Raw genomic sequence first — 16,234 nt, forward strand, 5'->3', positions numbered from 1 at the left:
ATGAAACCGGTTTTTATTAAAAGGAACATGCAAAATGGTTATGGGATAGCCCAAATGGAGAAACGAAAAACGAAATAAATTTTATTCTGCGTTAAAGATGTAACAGTGTTAAACAAGTTAAAGTCAAGCGATCATAAAATGGGGAGAAGTAAGATTGGTTTAGATCTAAGGAAAGAAAGGGAAAACTAATTTTAAGAAAGAAAATATACACAACTGTAATAAGAAAAAATCTGATCATTCTAGTTCAGCCATACAAAATAGGTACTCCCACCTACATGATGAAATGGAAGCAAGTACATTTGAAATGAACAGTAATTTTACAAAATTTGTATTAAAACCAGCACAACAGATTGCTAAACAATATAAAGAAACTATCGGGAAAGACCAAAGACTTAATAAAGAAAAGATTGTAAATGAGGGTAAAATCTAAGAGAAATTAAAAAGAATTAGAATTATCCAAAACAATAAACAAACTAAAAACCCAAAACCTTCCTGAACACAGTCTGACTAAAATTGAGGAAACACTAGAGAAAGGAAGAATCATCGAGTTAATTAAAAGAAGACTTGGAATAAGATGCCAACAGAAAATGGATGTATCAACAACACAAATGGAGTGATAAAACTTGCAAAGGATTTCAATTTAATGCTTTACAATAGTGATATAGGTAATAACTTTACCAATTGAAATAATTCAACACCCAAGCCGGTACCAAAAGTAACAGTAGGAGAAGTAAAGAAAGCAATAAAAAGCATGCAAAGAGGTAAACAGTAGGAGATGTCCTAACAATTGCAAAATACTAGCAGAGAACTGGTGGCATATCCTACATAGGTCGGAGCATGAATCTGAAAAAAAAAAGGTTTAGAAATACCATCCTAGATTGCCAAAACTGATAATAATGTATTATCCAACTTATTTTAAGGTAGAAAGTGATAAAACTATTACTTGAAGATTTTCATTGACTTGTTTGTGGTATCATATAGAAAAAAGTCTAATTACAGTACAGATTTTAAGTGAAGAAGCTTTGTACCTATATAAGTGTTGATAGAGTGCCTGCAACCTGGTTTTGTGGCTTGAGCAGTAAGTAACCAGGAACCATCCTCATAAGCATTACTGTTCATTATTTTGAATGAAATTTTGCATATAATGTACGTGCTTTTTAAACAATCGCATTCTAACTTCTAATAAGGAGCTCCCTTGTGTAAACCACCTTGTGATGTCCACCTACCTTGAGAATAATTTTAGTATCTGGATCATATTTCGATTAGAAACTCAATGAAGTTGCTAGCTTAGTTGTAGTTATGGCAGGAAATTAAGGTACCAAAATTGATCTTATCAAACTAACTACTGTATATGGGCAGAAATATCAAGAGAAATAAAACGAATTTAGTGATAAGTAGCCTACCACTAAATAAGAGGGATAAAGACATTCGAAGAGGTGTTGATCTTACATTCGTAATCCTTTAATAGTTGGCAGTATAAACTGCCAACTGAAATGAAGGATCTAAAGGGAGCAATTGAATTTAAGAAGAAACTAAAGACATTACTTTTCACAAGATCATATGATTTGGAAGATGCTACAATCAAAGAATTGTATAAGTTATAATGAAAATGTTTCGTTAGATAATTGATATGGACCCGACCGAGAAGTAGTTCACTCGACTTCAGTGGAGGGTTGGATTTAAACCCAAAACAAGTAAACAAGTAAGTATAAAAGTGTACTAGTGCAGTAAAGGAGTAAAAAATTCAAAATAGTATTTTAACTGTTAACTATAGGCCTAAACCTTATTTCGCTAAAGATGATACAAGGAAACAATGATCAGAACAAATGAGGAAAATGTGATTACGGTAATCAAAATATGTTTCTCTTTTGCAGTGAATCTTATAATGATAATAATACATCGAACACGTTCAAAGTTAGAACTTCAGAAAGCTTAAGTTTATTATCATGATAAACTTGACGTGAGAAACGAGATATCTAATATTAAAAAAAAAAAAAAAACGACAAAATATCCGAAAAAGTAAACCACTAATTTTGTATTAAGAATGATTAAATAAATTGAATATTGGTAACTTGCTAAAGAACCCAATTAATGTATAATAGATTATTTTTTATGCATTTTAATTCAAATTTAAATTTCAAAACCAATTTCCTGCTGACCTTAATTTGGTCGTCCTTTGCTCGTAACTGTTGAATGAAATGAGCCTTGGAAGCTCCGCTGTCAGGTTGCGCGCCAGACCGTTCCACCATTCGGCGCAGTTCTTCAACCTCACGATCTTTATGAGCAACCTGGGTAACGAAAAAAGGAAAAAAATATTTCTTTATGATAGGTATCTTGTTACAAAATATATATTTGAAGTATAATTCTAAAATGCTATAGAGCCTGCCCTAGGTGCAATGTGGTGACATTTATAATTTCCATCTCCTAGGAGTAATGACTAAATAGACCTAGACCTACTCGCAAGCAAAACATATAAACCGACCGAAATAAAGAGAGTAAGATAGCATTAAAATGTGAATAAAATATGACGACTGCATGGACAAGATTAAGAGACATTTATTATAAACTGGTGTCACAAGGGATTATAATACAAAATCATTGCGTTCTTGCATGACGAACTTTTTTCAATTTCTGAACATGACTACTGTTCTATTATATCGTAGGGGCACCAATCCACAGTTTTCCTAAGAAAGACAAAAAGAAAAAAAAATACATGATTCATGTAATGTCTCTCAAATATATTCGATGATGGTGGTGGATATTAACATCTTTTCCCATTATATTTCAAAATCTTTGCCATGCTTTTTTAAGGGTGTGGTGTGAGTTATGAAAAAGACATAGGCTATCATTTCCGCAAAATGATTTCACTTTATCAATTATTCCTAAGTAAATTTTGCTGCCAATTGATTGTACTGTGCGTACTCGATTTTGGCAAGCTTAAAATCCGTTTACGTACATCAATGTGGTGGTCAACGACAAGAGTGCTGACTATAGTCCATTTCTTTTAGCGATGCATATTTGCACCGACTCGTGGCGGTGCCCTTTTAGCTCGGAAAAGTTTTCGGATCGCTGATTGGTTGGACAAGATAATTCTAACCAATCAGCGATCCGGAAACTTTTCCGAGCTAAAAGGGCACCGCCGCGAGTCGGTGCAAATATGCATCGCTAAAAGAAATGGACTATAGTACTCATTTACAGTACAATGCTGATGAGGACGATCCCGTAAGTTCTTAGTTTAGGATACCTGGAATGTAATAAATTTAAGCACTGTTGTTGTGCTTTCACACACACACACACACACACACACACACACACACACATATATATATATATATATATATATATATATATATATATATATATATATATATATCTTACGAAGTTGGTCTAGTGTAGAGTAAATACAGTAGTTTATTCATGTATTTTATTTGTTTCATATGTGCATTGAAGAGGTTAGCCAGCTCTAAGATGAGTTCTTCACATTTAAATCTAAGATTTGTATGTAAATTACGTAAGACTTTCGTCGTTGATTTCGTTGTATTCTTCAGTTAAGTCAGTATATGTAAATTTACATTATTTTTAAGAATTGCTTTTTATTTCACATATTTTTGTTACGAAGTCTTATGTAACCATACATGATAGGAACAAGGGCTTATGTAATGTTCTCTTATATTTTTATGAGGTATTGCGTCATGTTTGAGAGAAAATACACAATTCTTTTGTCTGGCCTGTACTTTGGAAGATTCCCAAAAATCCTAGTGTTAGGATATTTTTTTTTTTATTTCCGAGAATGATGGGTGGGCGGAGTTGGCTGGGGAGGGTTGCCATATAGAGGGGTTGGTTCTCCTGTTCAATACGTGATGGTTAGAAACTCTGGCGTCGCTGTTAGGCCAATCCCTCACGCTTCCAGATCTTTTGGAATCTTCTGGAAGTACCTAAGTTTCATAAAAAGGTGACCCCAGGGTTGCATACATCAGATACAGAATCCCAGTCTTAAGTCATAGCCATCTCCCCCTCTCTCTCTCACATACCTCTCAGTGTATTGTTTTAAAAGTGTTCAGTGAAATCTCAGAGTTTTGGTGTGACGGGTTTTTGTAAACATAATGAGTATTTATGAAAATTCTCTTAGAGTTTTTGTAACTGGCCCTGTAGTACCGAGAAAGGTATTTGTATCCTTATCTGGTCAACTGTATTCATTGAGTGTTAGGACTAATTACATAGTGTGCAAAATTTAATTTGAAGTGAAACAAGTGATTGTATAATTTTTATAAGTATTATTTCTTTTGTCTTAGTCTAAGATTTTATTCAGACTCAATATTTCGAGTCAAGTGGTTATATAATTTTCAGATCGTAACATTTTCGTCTTAATCCAAGTTTTATTCAGACTTAATATTTGGAGTGATTTATTTGTTTTTTGTAAATTCTTTTCAAGGTGTTGTAATTTATATAGAATATATTTATATTTGTAAAGAGTATATTATTCCAATCAGCAGTGTTTAAATTAGTATTCGCTCTATCCTGTAAAGAATCAAAGAAAGATTTGTTAGAATAATTCTTAAGAATAATTACCCAGTTTTGTTTTGAGTGAACTTAAGAGACCTTTGTATACTCAAGCTTTGTACAGGGTGACACACACACACAAAAAAAAAAAAAAAAAAAAAAAAAAAAAAAAAAAAAAAACGGTCATCACCTAAACTTGAATAACTTTTGAAATAAATAATCAATTCCTTTTATTTTTCAGATTTATCAAGAAAAAATAATGTTCTAAGAGTCTACCAAATTCGACTTTTGAGATGCCATGGACTACTGAGGAAAAAGTCTATCCACCCAGCTTAATTACAATTCAAAGAATGGTTCAGATGTCAAGAATCTCCTGTCCACTCAATGATCTACAGATGGGTCAAGAAGTTCAGAACCCATGGGACTGTGCATAACCTCAATTGTAAAGACACTAACAGACAATCACACTCTGTATGACCGTAATCATCAAGGACACCCCACAACATTGCTGCAGTCAGAGACTCTGTTGTCCCTAGCCAAAGCAAGTCTGTGCGACGGTGAAGTCAGGAGCTTCGAATCAATTGGGAGTCCATTGATATACGATATCCAAAAGGGAAACCTTATGGGTACTCGCGCCAGAAGTTAGAATTCTGTGAAACCTTTAGTTTAATTCTCTGGGAATATCTACTGAAGTCAAATATACCCTTAGGAAGCTACTGAAGGAACCTTCCATCAGCACGTCATGGCTTGAGCCCAAAATAGAAATTATAAGTAGCATTGTGTTTGAATATAGTCTACAGTAACCTCGTAGCCAACGTACAGTATTCTGACTTATGTGCCAGAAATCTCACGCTCTGCTACCAGCCAGGAACTCTTGTGCTTGATGCACGATGACTATGAATGTAGGTAGCTAAGCGAGATTTCTTAGATAATTAGAATAACTCCAATTTATTCGCTCACAAGGCTCGCAAGCGTAGAGCAACAGAGCTATAGTTTGCCAGAACAGAGGAGTAATGAGATAATGTTAAATTGAGAGCAAAGTGAACCACAGTGGAACAAAGACCAGTTGAACTAGTGATTAATTACATAACTAAAATAAAACTCTCTTATTTCATTAACTTTTCCTGGCCTTTGGCCTCATTAACAGTTTTAACTATATAATCACTAGGTTCAATGCCTTTTTTTTGTATGAATGTGTCTGATGAAAATTAACTTTTGCATTCTAAATTTACATAACGCAATGTTGTCATGCTGCTTAATATTAGTACCAACAAAAACTGTCATCAGCTAACACTCTTAACACCTTAACAGTCCCACAAAACTTGTTGTAAAGTAAGTTGTAACAGTCCCACAATACTTGTTGTAAAGTAAGTTGTAACAGTCCCACAATACTTGTTGTAAAGTAAGTTGATAGATTTCTTGAGCACAGTTAACGCCAAACATCAATTGTTTATACCTAAACAATTCTTTATGAATAACAAAAGTACAGTGATACCTCTACATACGATCTTAATTTGTTCCAGAAACTACTTCGTATGTTAAAACGATAGTATGTTGGAGCAAATATTCCCATAAGAATACATGGTAATTGATTTAATTCGTTCCTCAGCCTAAAAACCCATAATAAATCCTTAATAAAAGGCTACACATAATTACACGTGACATTAATACAATAAATGTATAATAAATACATATTACAAACCAAAAAAAAAGAATAATAATAATGAAATAATAAATAAAAAACGGGTTGTAATGTAACACTTTACCTTAGAGACAGGCCAGCACAGGTGTAGGGACTTCTACGCAGGAGGAGACGGAAGATCAGCGAGGAGGTAGGGACGGTGACTTTGTACGATAACGTGTACGATAACTTACACTAACTTAGCAAGGAATTATTGAAAAGCATGTGTGAGTGAACTTGCAAAAGAACATCACGACGAACTTACTACAGAGGAGCTCAAGGAACTCCATGCTATGTCTGAGCACATGAGTGATGACAAGGAAGGGATCGAGGAGGTAGAACATGTGTTAGGCTCGGCGCAAATAAAAGAGGTGTTAGGAAAATATCAAGACGTGGTCGTCTTCATCGACAAATATCAGCCAAAGAAATTGCAGGTTTGTCATGCAGTTGCGCAGTTTGATGATGTTTCCCTAACTTATATTCGAAACATTCTGAAAAGCTGTATCAAGCAACTTTCTATCGATAGCTTCTTTAAAAAAACTATGAAGCGAACTCGTGATGAAGAGGAAGGAAGTGGTTCAAAGAAAACGGCAGAGTGAAGCGAAAGAAAGGGAAACAAAGAAAACGGCAAAGATTTAAGAGAAAAATATTCAATCAACTTTAAGTGTAGAGTGAAAGTGATTAAAATTAATCATCAAAAAGAAAAAAAGAAAATGTAAAAAAAATATAAAGTATGAAAATAAAAAAAAATAAATAAGCTAAGTTAGGTTAAAGTTCACTTAGTGTAAGTTAGAATAAGTTACGGTAGTGTACGTTTATCGTAGTCAACCTCTCTACCTCCTCGCCGCCCGTCCGTCTCCTCTCTGCCTAGCAAGACCAATACCTGCGCTCGACTTTCTAAGGTAAAGTGACGCTAAAAACCTGTTTCTTATTTATTATTTCTTGATAATTATTCTTTTTTACATGTCTATTATCTAATTTAGAGTACATATTGTCATGTGTAATTATGTGTAGTAATTTATTAAGGAGTTATCGAAGGTTTTTGGGCTCAATCACGGATTAATCCTATTTCAATGTATTCTTAAGGGAAAATTCGTTTCTACATCCGACCATTTTCTACATCCCAAGTCGGTTGTGGAACGAATTAAATTCGTATGTAGAGGTACCACTGTAAATGATTTATTTGTGGCTTAGTATTTGGGTAATAATTGATCACATACTGTAATCTAATAGGTTTAGTTGCAACAGTAAAATTATAACATTATCATGAAGTTTTAGTAAATAGTGTTTATATTGATCCTGGAATGAGTACAGTAAATAGGTTTAACCTAATTCATACATTTCGACTTAAATGCAACGGAGTCCATCACCTAAAATATCAAGAAAAATCGTTTCGAACAAACATTTAGAAACAGCCAGGATCCATGTACACGACTAAGACTGAGTGTATTTGCATGTTTTTTTTTTTTTTTGTTTCTACTGAAATATATACAAATGATTAAAATTACCTCGGCTTCATTCGCTGCCGCCCTTTGAGTGGCCGCTACCAATCTCTTCTGTAGTAGTTGGTTTTTACGTAGAAGATCATACTTGCTGGGGTCGGATGCCTTAGATAAAAAAGAAGGGAGGATGATGGTTATAAAGATGTTTCTTTCAAATCTGGAAGGAAATTCTCCATGTTGCTATTTATGGAGTGTACAGATTTTCAGTTGTAGGGATGGAGGGGAAGGGGAGTTCATCTTCGAAGAAATATATGTATAACTTATTTTCACAAAGTTGTTGATATTTATCGCCCTAATATTTAGTTGCAGAACTCGTACTAGACCTCGTAGGCTGTATTGCATCAGTTAATTTACTTTTATGATTTAAATGATCTAATTGTTTGGACTTGTCCAGCACTTTACTCTGGCTAATCACACGAACCAATGGCTTATCTATATCAAACTTCAAAGAAAAAGCAGAGTGGAAAGAAAGGAGATAGTAAGATACGCAGTTCTTACTCAGAAGAAACTATTTGGCCTTCCTTTACAAAAATAAAAGTTGATAGAAGTCACGGAAACAGAAGCTTACCTTTCGGGGGACCTAATGATCACTAAAAAGATTAATCCTGGATTTCTCAAATCTTGTTGTGCATATATCATTCAGTGTTCTTTATTCCTTTAGTAAATGAAGTAATATTATGAAAAATAAATAGAGAAGAAAATATGAATTTTAACAAAGTGTCATTAATTAAGCTAGTTGCATATTCATAAAAGTTTACTGCAAGGGATTTTTCAAGGTATCTAAGAATCCAACAGGTAAGCAAAATTCTCTACATTTACTGATCCTATCTATTCATGGCTACATTTGACAACGAATCCCGTGATATTTCATATTTATTCCTGCTTTCTTCATTCTTCATTCTTATTCTTCACTGAAGGTATCATTTTCTTTAATGTATTGACTGAACATCCTATCTATGATGTTCCTAAACATACCTTTAGTAATTCTGATCCTAAATGGTAAAGTAAATTATCGATTGAGAATATATCCCTAATAAATGCATTTATAGCATACTCCTCTGAGGAATATTTTACGAAATGAATTGATGTATTTCCATAAGCATTATCGGGTAGCCAAAATTGACATAAAGCAGAAGAGAGAGAGAGAGAGAGAGAGAGAGAGAGAGAGAGAGAGAGAGAGAGAGAGAGAGAGAGAGAGAGAGAGACCTTGAGTGTGGTCCATCTATGGGCCTTTTCCCGCCGTATGACTTCCTCTTCCAGCACAGCTCTCTTGTTCTGTGACGAAATCAGCTCCCTCTGCATTCTCACCAACTCCACTTTGAGGGACTCCACCAATTTAACATGGCGTGACAACACCTCTCGTTCATCCCTGATAATAAAATAAGAAGCGTTTGATTAAATTCAATGTCCTACGCCTATCAAATAAACTTACATCTCTTTTGAATTTCATGCAGCATAATTTTGGATCATGGAGTCGATTGTTCCCAACATTATATAATAATTCTTCAATAATGTTCAGGAGAGATTGCGCATGGATTTTATGTTGCATCAATAAATTTCTAGTTTCATGATCTAACATCGAATGAATCTCCAATGGCGTCAACTGTCCAAGCTTGTCCGTGAAATATCTGGAACTTCAAAATTTTTCTTATTAGGTACTTAGCATATTTTAAAATTTTTGTACTGTTCATTTCAAGTTATTACAAACATAATACTTACATACAACATTGACTATGTTACGCAATTGTCCTGATAATCAAAGAGGATTTCAAATGGGACATTTTATCTGTAGGGGCGTATGACTGGTCTGAAGACCAAGACAGAATAGACTTAACCTTCATTATTTATAAAGTTTTTCATCAAATGTAATTTGTTATGATATTACTGATTCTGTCAGTGAATATATATAAGTGAAATATTGACATGTATTATGTGTGATTTTGTACTGTAATACCATATGTGCTACGTGTATTGAAAGTAATGTTGCAAGGTAATTCATTGATAACAAATAAAAGATAGTGGCGACGAAGGACTAAAAGAACTCGCACAAAAGAGGATAACCAGATGAACGCAAGAGCCCACCACATAAATGCTAGCTCAAAAAAAAAAAAAAAAAAAAAAAAAAAAAAAAAAAAAAAAGAAAAAAAAAAGCCAACCAGAAGAGCCAAGCAACGTCCAGCTACAATCAAGTTCGATGGCAAAAAAGAAGACAACATGAAAATTAACATTCCATTTTTTTTTTATGTTGAAATAAGATAGTTGTTGAAATTGTTACAATCAGGCATTGCAGTACTTAGGTAAACATTTACCTTAGGCCAAATTTAGTTTTGCATGGAGAGACATAAAGTGCATCGCTAATGATTTTTGCATGAAGTATCAATAAGTGTATTTAACAACACAGGAACTAGGTTAGAATAAACTTTGTCTAGGAAGTTGTAAGTTGATTTTGTAAAGTTCAGTAGCCTAACCTAACCTAGGTAAGAATTAAAAATGCCTTTTGACATTGAACATCCTGAATACTTTAGCATTATTGCAGAACCTAATTCTGTTGCAACACGATGGCAACAGTGGTGTGAGGACTTTAAGGTTTATTTAGAAGCAATAAGTAGTAGGAAAAATGCACACAAGAAGGCATTATTACTTCATATTGCTGGCAGAGAGATTCAGGAAGTGTTTAAGACACTGAAACCTACAAATGTCACAAGTGGAGCAGCAATTAAGGCTCTTACCACACATTTTGCTCCTCAGGTCAATACATTTTTGAGAGATATCAATTTATAGCATATCAGAAAGAAAATGAAAGTTTAGATGCATTTGTGACTAGACTTGAGAATCAAGATGTCTCATTTGAATTTGTAGAGTAAGAAAATGTTAAAGTAGATAAAGTTATTGACCATTGGACATCACAAGAGCTAAGTAAAAAATTACAGAGAGATAAAGATTTAACACTAGAGAAGGTAGGCTATTGGTTATAGGCAGAGCTTTAGAAACATCAAATAGGTAGTGTAAACACAACAAGTGGTTCTAAAAGCAATAGAATGGAAAATTCTTTAATTAGCAAGATAGGCTCAAAGTTGAAAGACAATGAGATTCAGAGGAAGAATACGTCAAAGCCTAGTCATAGGAAATTGCCAAACTCTAATGCTCACAAAGATCAGAATCAGATCTATATGCAGAAGCAACAGAAAAAAACCAAAATGCTATAGGTGTGGTAAAACTGATCATCTTGCATACGAAGAAAAGAAATGCCCTGCTACGGAACAGACATGCCAGAATTATAGAAAGACGGGACATTTTTCAAATGTTTGTAGATTCGATAAACAGTACGCATAGGAAATAAATGCAGCAGTTGATACTGTACTCCAAGAGAATAATGCAAAAAATATTCACGATAATCAGGTTAGGTCCGTCAACAAAGGTGCAAAGAAACACATATTGATATAAGTAATCATAAATGATGAACCAATTGTAATGCAAGTGGACACAGCAGCTGATGTATCAATTATGTCTGAGAAAACAGCTAAAACCATTCCTAATTTGTTATTAGAAAGTACAAATCGAGTTTTGAAAGGTTATAATGGTTTTGATATTCAGGTAACAGGTGCTTCGAACGTAGAAGTACAATATAAAGATCAGCAGTTAGACAGAATGCCATTAATGGTAGTGAAAGGTAAAGGACAAACTTTACTAGGTTTGGACTGGTTACATTATATAAAATTAGATTGGCCTAGTATTTTGAAGGTTACAGGTACACAAGAGGAACACAAGAATGAAGTGTCTATGGATAATATTCTAAGATAATGAAAATCAGGGAACAATACATTAAAGACTAGTCATAAGAAATTTCCTTACTAATGTTCATAAATATCAGAATCAGAACTTAAGGCTCTACAGAAACAACAGAAAAAATTCAAATGGTATAGGTGTGGTAAAACTGATCATCTTGCATACAAAACAAAGATATGTCCTGCTACGTGGAAGATATGCCTGAATTGTAGAAAGATGGAACATTTTACAAATATTTTTAGATTTCCTAAACTATAAATAAGGCTGCAGTTGATACCATAAGTCAGGAGAATAATGCAGAAAATGTTTATGATAATCAGGATAGCTCAGGAACTGTTTTTGTGTTTCGCATAAATTCTCTCAACAAAAAAATGCAAAGAAACACATATTGGTAGAAGTGATCATAAATGGTAAACCATTTGTAATGCAAGTTGACACAGAAGCTGATGTATCAATTTTATCTGAGAAAACAGCTAAAAGCATTCCTAATTTGTTATTAGAAGGTAAAAATAGTTTTGAAAGGTTATAATGGTTTTGATATTCAGTATAAAGAACAGAAGTTAGATAAAATCTAATTAACTGTAGTTAAAGGTAAATGCCAAATTTTAATTGGTTTGGATGGGTTACAGTATTTACAGTTAGATTGTCCAAGTATTTTGAAGGTTATGTGTACACAAGATGAGCAAAATTATGGATTGTCTGTGGATAATATACTATCAGAGTTTCAAGACATATTTAAAGACAAAGTCGGTACAGTAAAGAACGCAAAAGTAATTCTAGTTTTAAAATCAGATAGCACTCATGGATTTTTTGCTGCGAGACCAGTACCATATGCATTGAAAAGTGCAGTTGAAACAGAAATCAGGAGGTTAGAAAGTGAAGGTTCATGGGAAAATGTTACACATTTAAATTGGGTTACACCATTAGTTCCTATTGTGAAAGAAAATGGTCAAGTTAGGCTATGTGGTAATTACAAGGTAATGTAGAATCCACAGCCTCAGGTAGCTCAACATCCATTACCACCTCCAAAAAAACATGTTAACAACTATGTCAGAATGTACTGGTTTTTTTTTTTTTTTTTTTTTTTTTTTTTCAAGTTAGATATTAGTCAAGGATTTCAACAGCTTCCCATGGATGAAAATTCACAAGAATTATATACAGCAAATACATCCTTAGGTTTGTATAGGCCAAAGGGATTACCTTATGGAGTAGCAAGCAGTCCAGCAATATGGCCACAAACTAGGGATAAGGTTTTTGCAGGAATGCAAGGAATATTCACTTTCATAAATGATATTTTAGTCTCTGGTGAAGATAAGAGAACATAGAGAAAGATTACAGGCGGTTCTGAAGGAGTTGAATGAACAAAATATTAAAGTAAATAAGAGCAAATATATTTTAGAAATTGATGCAGTGGAATATTTAGGTTTTGTAATTGATGTCAAAGGGATTCACAAGACTAAGAAAAAAAATTAAAGCTGTATAATCAACAAAAGTACCAGAAAATGTTAAGGAATTACAGTCATTTTTTGGTTTAGTAACATTTCATGGAAATTTCATTCTGAATTATCTATAATTGTAGGTAGTAGGATGGCCAGGGAGCGAAATTTTTTCCCAAACAAGAGTGCACATTGGGGCGGGGCTTCATGCATAAAAAACAGATTTAGAAGGTAACTCCTTTATTACGGCTACGTTAAGATCTAATGGGTTACTGTCTCATTAATTATGTTATCATTAACTTCATTCATAAAGACCTGGAACGTTTATAGACAGCTGAATAATAATGATGATGATATTCTAGCATTAGAATATACAAGAACACCGCAGAGATATTTTGTCCGGTTTCACAAAAAAGAGCGTAGCACAATATGTTTATCCGTTTGATATCGTTGAAGAGAAATAGGTATAAGCTATGCAAAGACAGAAAAATGCAAGTATAAGAGTCATATAATCACGAAAGAATACATTAATATATTAGCAATGCATTGCAACAATAAATATCTGATTTTGAGAAAAAATAAATGTAAAATTTTCTCAGGTAACTAACATAAATCAGTTATATTTTAAAATGTAATGTTATGCAACGTAACTAATATATATATATATATATATATATATATATATATATATATATATATATATATATATATATATATATATATAACGGATTTTGAGCGAAGCGAAAAATCTATTTTTGGGTGAGATGGCCATGTCGTCCTGATGGAAGTTCCTATAGGGTAGCTTCCTAGGGTATATTACAACTACGGCGATATTCCCAGAGAATTTATCTTAAAGTACCAGAATTCTAACTCCTGGAGCGAGTATCCCTCGTGAAAGGGATATCGCGACATATCAGAGGACGTATTCTAGACACGTCACATGGCAATCTACATCCTGGACAGAGATTTCGTCTCGTAGGAGGTGATTGGTGAGATACGAATTCGGGAAAGAAAAAGGGGAGCCGCTCCCAAGGCTTCCCTATCCCCCGGTTCGTATGCGTGCCTGGCGCCAATCCTGGCGCCATCTGTATTCCTTGTAGCGTACACGAGGTGCTACAGATACTGTATGTAGGGAGGGGTCCTACAGCCCTTTCTTAGAAAGGCAAGGGCGGGTCCATCAGGATGACATGGCCATCTCACCCAAAAATAGATTTTTCGCTTCGCTCAAAATCCGTTTTTTGGGCTCAAGCCATGTTGTCCTGATGGAAGTGTACCAGAGCATTACTGTATCTGTGGATTCTCAGAATGTGCCGTACTCCCCGGAGGTAATTTTTTCCCGGTCGACTAGACCTAGAGACCTAAGATGTTACCGTTATACATCTTTTCAACTAACTATAAACTATGTTAGAGCTTCCTGCCCCCTACAGGGAAGAGTCCTACTAGACTCTGGAAAGTCTCGAAGAGTACATATATCTATGTATGAATACCAGGCAAGCTAATATAGTGGTCTCGCCCTATATTAAGTAAAGCATAGTTTGTATAGAACCACTGCGTCAATATATATTGACCAGTAATCCGCACAATACTTGTATTGGACAAAGGTTTATATCCGCATAGGAAGAAACTAATAAAACCGCCCTCGTCCCTTTATGGGACGGAGTCCTCCCATTAGGGGACTACATAAACCAATGCAACATAGCTTGCATAACAGAACAATTCTATCAGAATTATCCCAGATAAGATACATAGAATTAAAATGCTCAATTATACCAATAAATTGACACAGGTGAAAGAGACGCAAGGTTCTCAAGAACAAGTTTATTGACAGATAATAAACAGACAGGTTAACAACAAATATATATATATATATATATATATATATATATATATATATATATATATATAAAAGAGGATAACCCAAAACTTTAAGCATAAGTATGATAGTAAACAGAACTTGTTTATCTGAAAGAAAAACCATTAAACACCACTTTAATAAGATACCGAGGTATCAAGTTCTAAAAGTCTGTATTACAAATCAATCACATTAGCGTTAGAAACGCTCGGCACACATGTCTGAACTTATGCTAGGTTCACCTTTGAAAGAAGGAACAGTCTATATGGGCACTTGGTGCCCTCATTTAGTTTGTAGTACAGTATGTACCTACACACTCACCCTGGACTTAATCGTCCCAATTAAGACCACTGTTCCTCGCAGAGTTAAACAGTAGGGTTAACTACACGACCCACTGCTACCACAGATCTCTTAAGTTCCTCTACTTGCTTCGCATAGTGGCGAAAGAACACCCTGGAAGACTTCCAGCCCGTGTATGAACGGAGATGTTCAAAATCCATACAATTAAAGAAATTTATGGATGAGGCAACTTTCCTCGGATCGTGACCTGCGGGTGTACTGTCAGGATCCGCTCTGCGAATAAAATATGTGATTTTCGCTCTGAGTTGATTCAGAGATAAATTTGAGCCTGATGTTTCTCCCCTGAATAGTTGACCACCCTTGAAGTCTGAAGTTCTATGAAGATAGACCTTTAGGCATTCTACTGGACATAGAGATGCATCTTCTTTCAGAGGGCAGATTCTCCAGGGACCCCACCTGTTGGTGGGTAACTCATTCTTGGCGAGAAACGTAGGATCCGGAAACAGGTTCAGATCCCCCCATCCAGGAACTGAACACGACCTGCCTCTCTCGAGAGGGCTACGATCTCACTAACCCTGGCCCCGGACGCGAGTGCAAATAGGAAAATAACTTTTTGCGTCAAATCCTTTAACGCACATTCTTCATTGCTCAACAGCGAGGCGAAATGAAGAACTTTGTCTAAAGACCATGAGATGGGCTTTGGAGGTGCTGAAGGTCTGAGCCTAGCGCAGGCTTTCGGAACTTTATTAAAGATCTCGTTACCTAGGTCGATCTGGAAGGCAAATAAAATGGGTCTCATCAAAGCAGATTTACACACTGAAATCGTGTTAGCTGCCAACCCTTGGCCATGGAGGTGGATGAAGAAAGATAAGCAGAAGTCTGTTGAGATCTCCTGCGGATTCTTTGCCTTTACAAAGGCCACCCATTTTCTCCAAGATGACTCATATTGCCTTCTAGTCGATTTGCACTTATATTCCTCTAGGAAGTCTATGCTGGCTTTCGAAATCCCGAAACGCTTTCTCACCGCAAGGGCGAGAAAATCATGAGCTGCAGGGTCCGGGTTTTCTGTAATGAAGCGCAGACAGTCGACTTCTGGACTCGCTGGGTCAGAACTGGATGTGGTAGCGGCACAAACTTCATCTGTAGTTCCAACGCCAAGGGGAACCACATACTGTTC

The 16,234-nt window shown here is 35.0% G+C and overlaps 1 protein-coding gene across 1 annotated transcript in view; it reads right to left on the reverse strand.

Annotated features, from left to right (window-relative positions):
* LOC137639554 (cilia- and flagella-associated protein 58-like) overlaps positions 1 to 16,234 on the reverse strand; it is a 238,763-nt gene that overhangs the window by 18,055 nt on the left and 204,474 nt on the right. The window contains exons 9-11 of the mRNA XM_068371818.1: positions 8,890 to 9,052; positions 7,690 to 7,788; positions 2,160 to 2,288 (exon numbers count right to left, since the gene is read on the reverse strand). Coding sequence (XP_068227919.1) covers positions 2,160 to 2,288; positions 7,690 to 7,788; positions 8,890 to 9,052 — 391 coding nt within the window. The remainder of the gene's footprint in view (positions 1 to 2,159; positions 2,289 to 7,689; positions 7,789 to 8,889; positions 9,053 to 16,234) is intronic.

The sequence above is a fragment of the Palaemon carinicauda genome, chromosome 4 (genome assembly GCF_036898095.1).
Source record: "Palaemon carinicauda isolate YSFRI2023 chromosome 4, ASM3689809v2, whole genome shotgun sequence".
Lineage (NCBI taxonomy): Eukaryota > Metazoa > Arthropoda > Malacostraca > Decapoda > Palaemonidae > Palaemon > Palaemon carinicauda.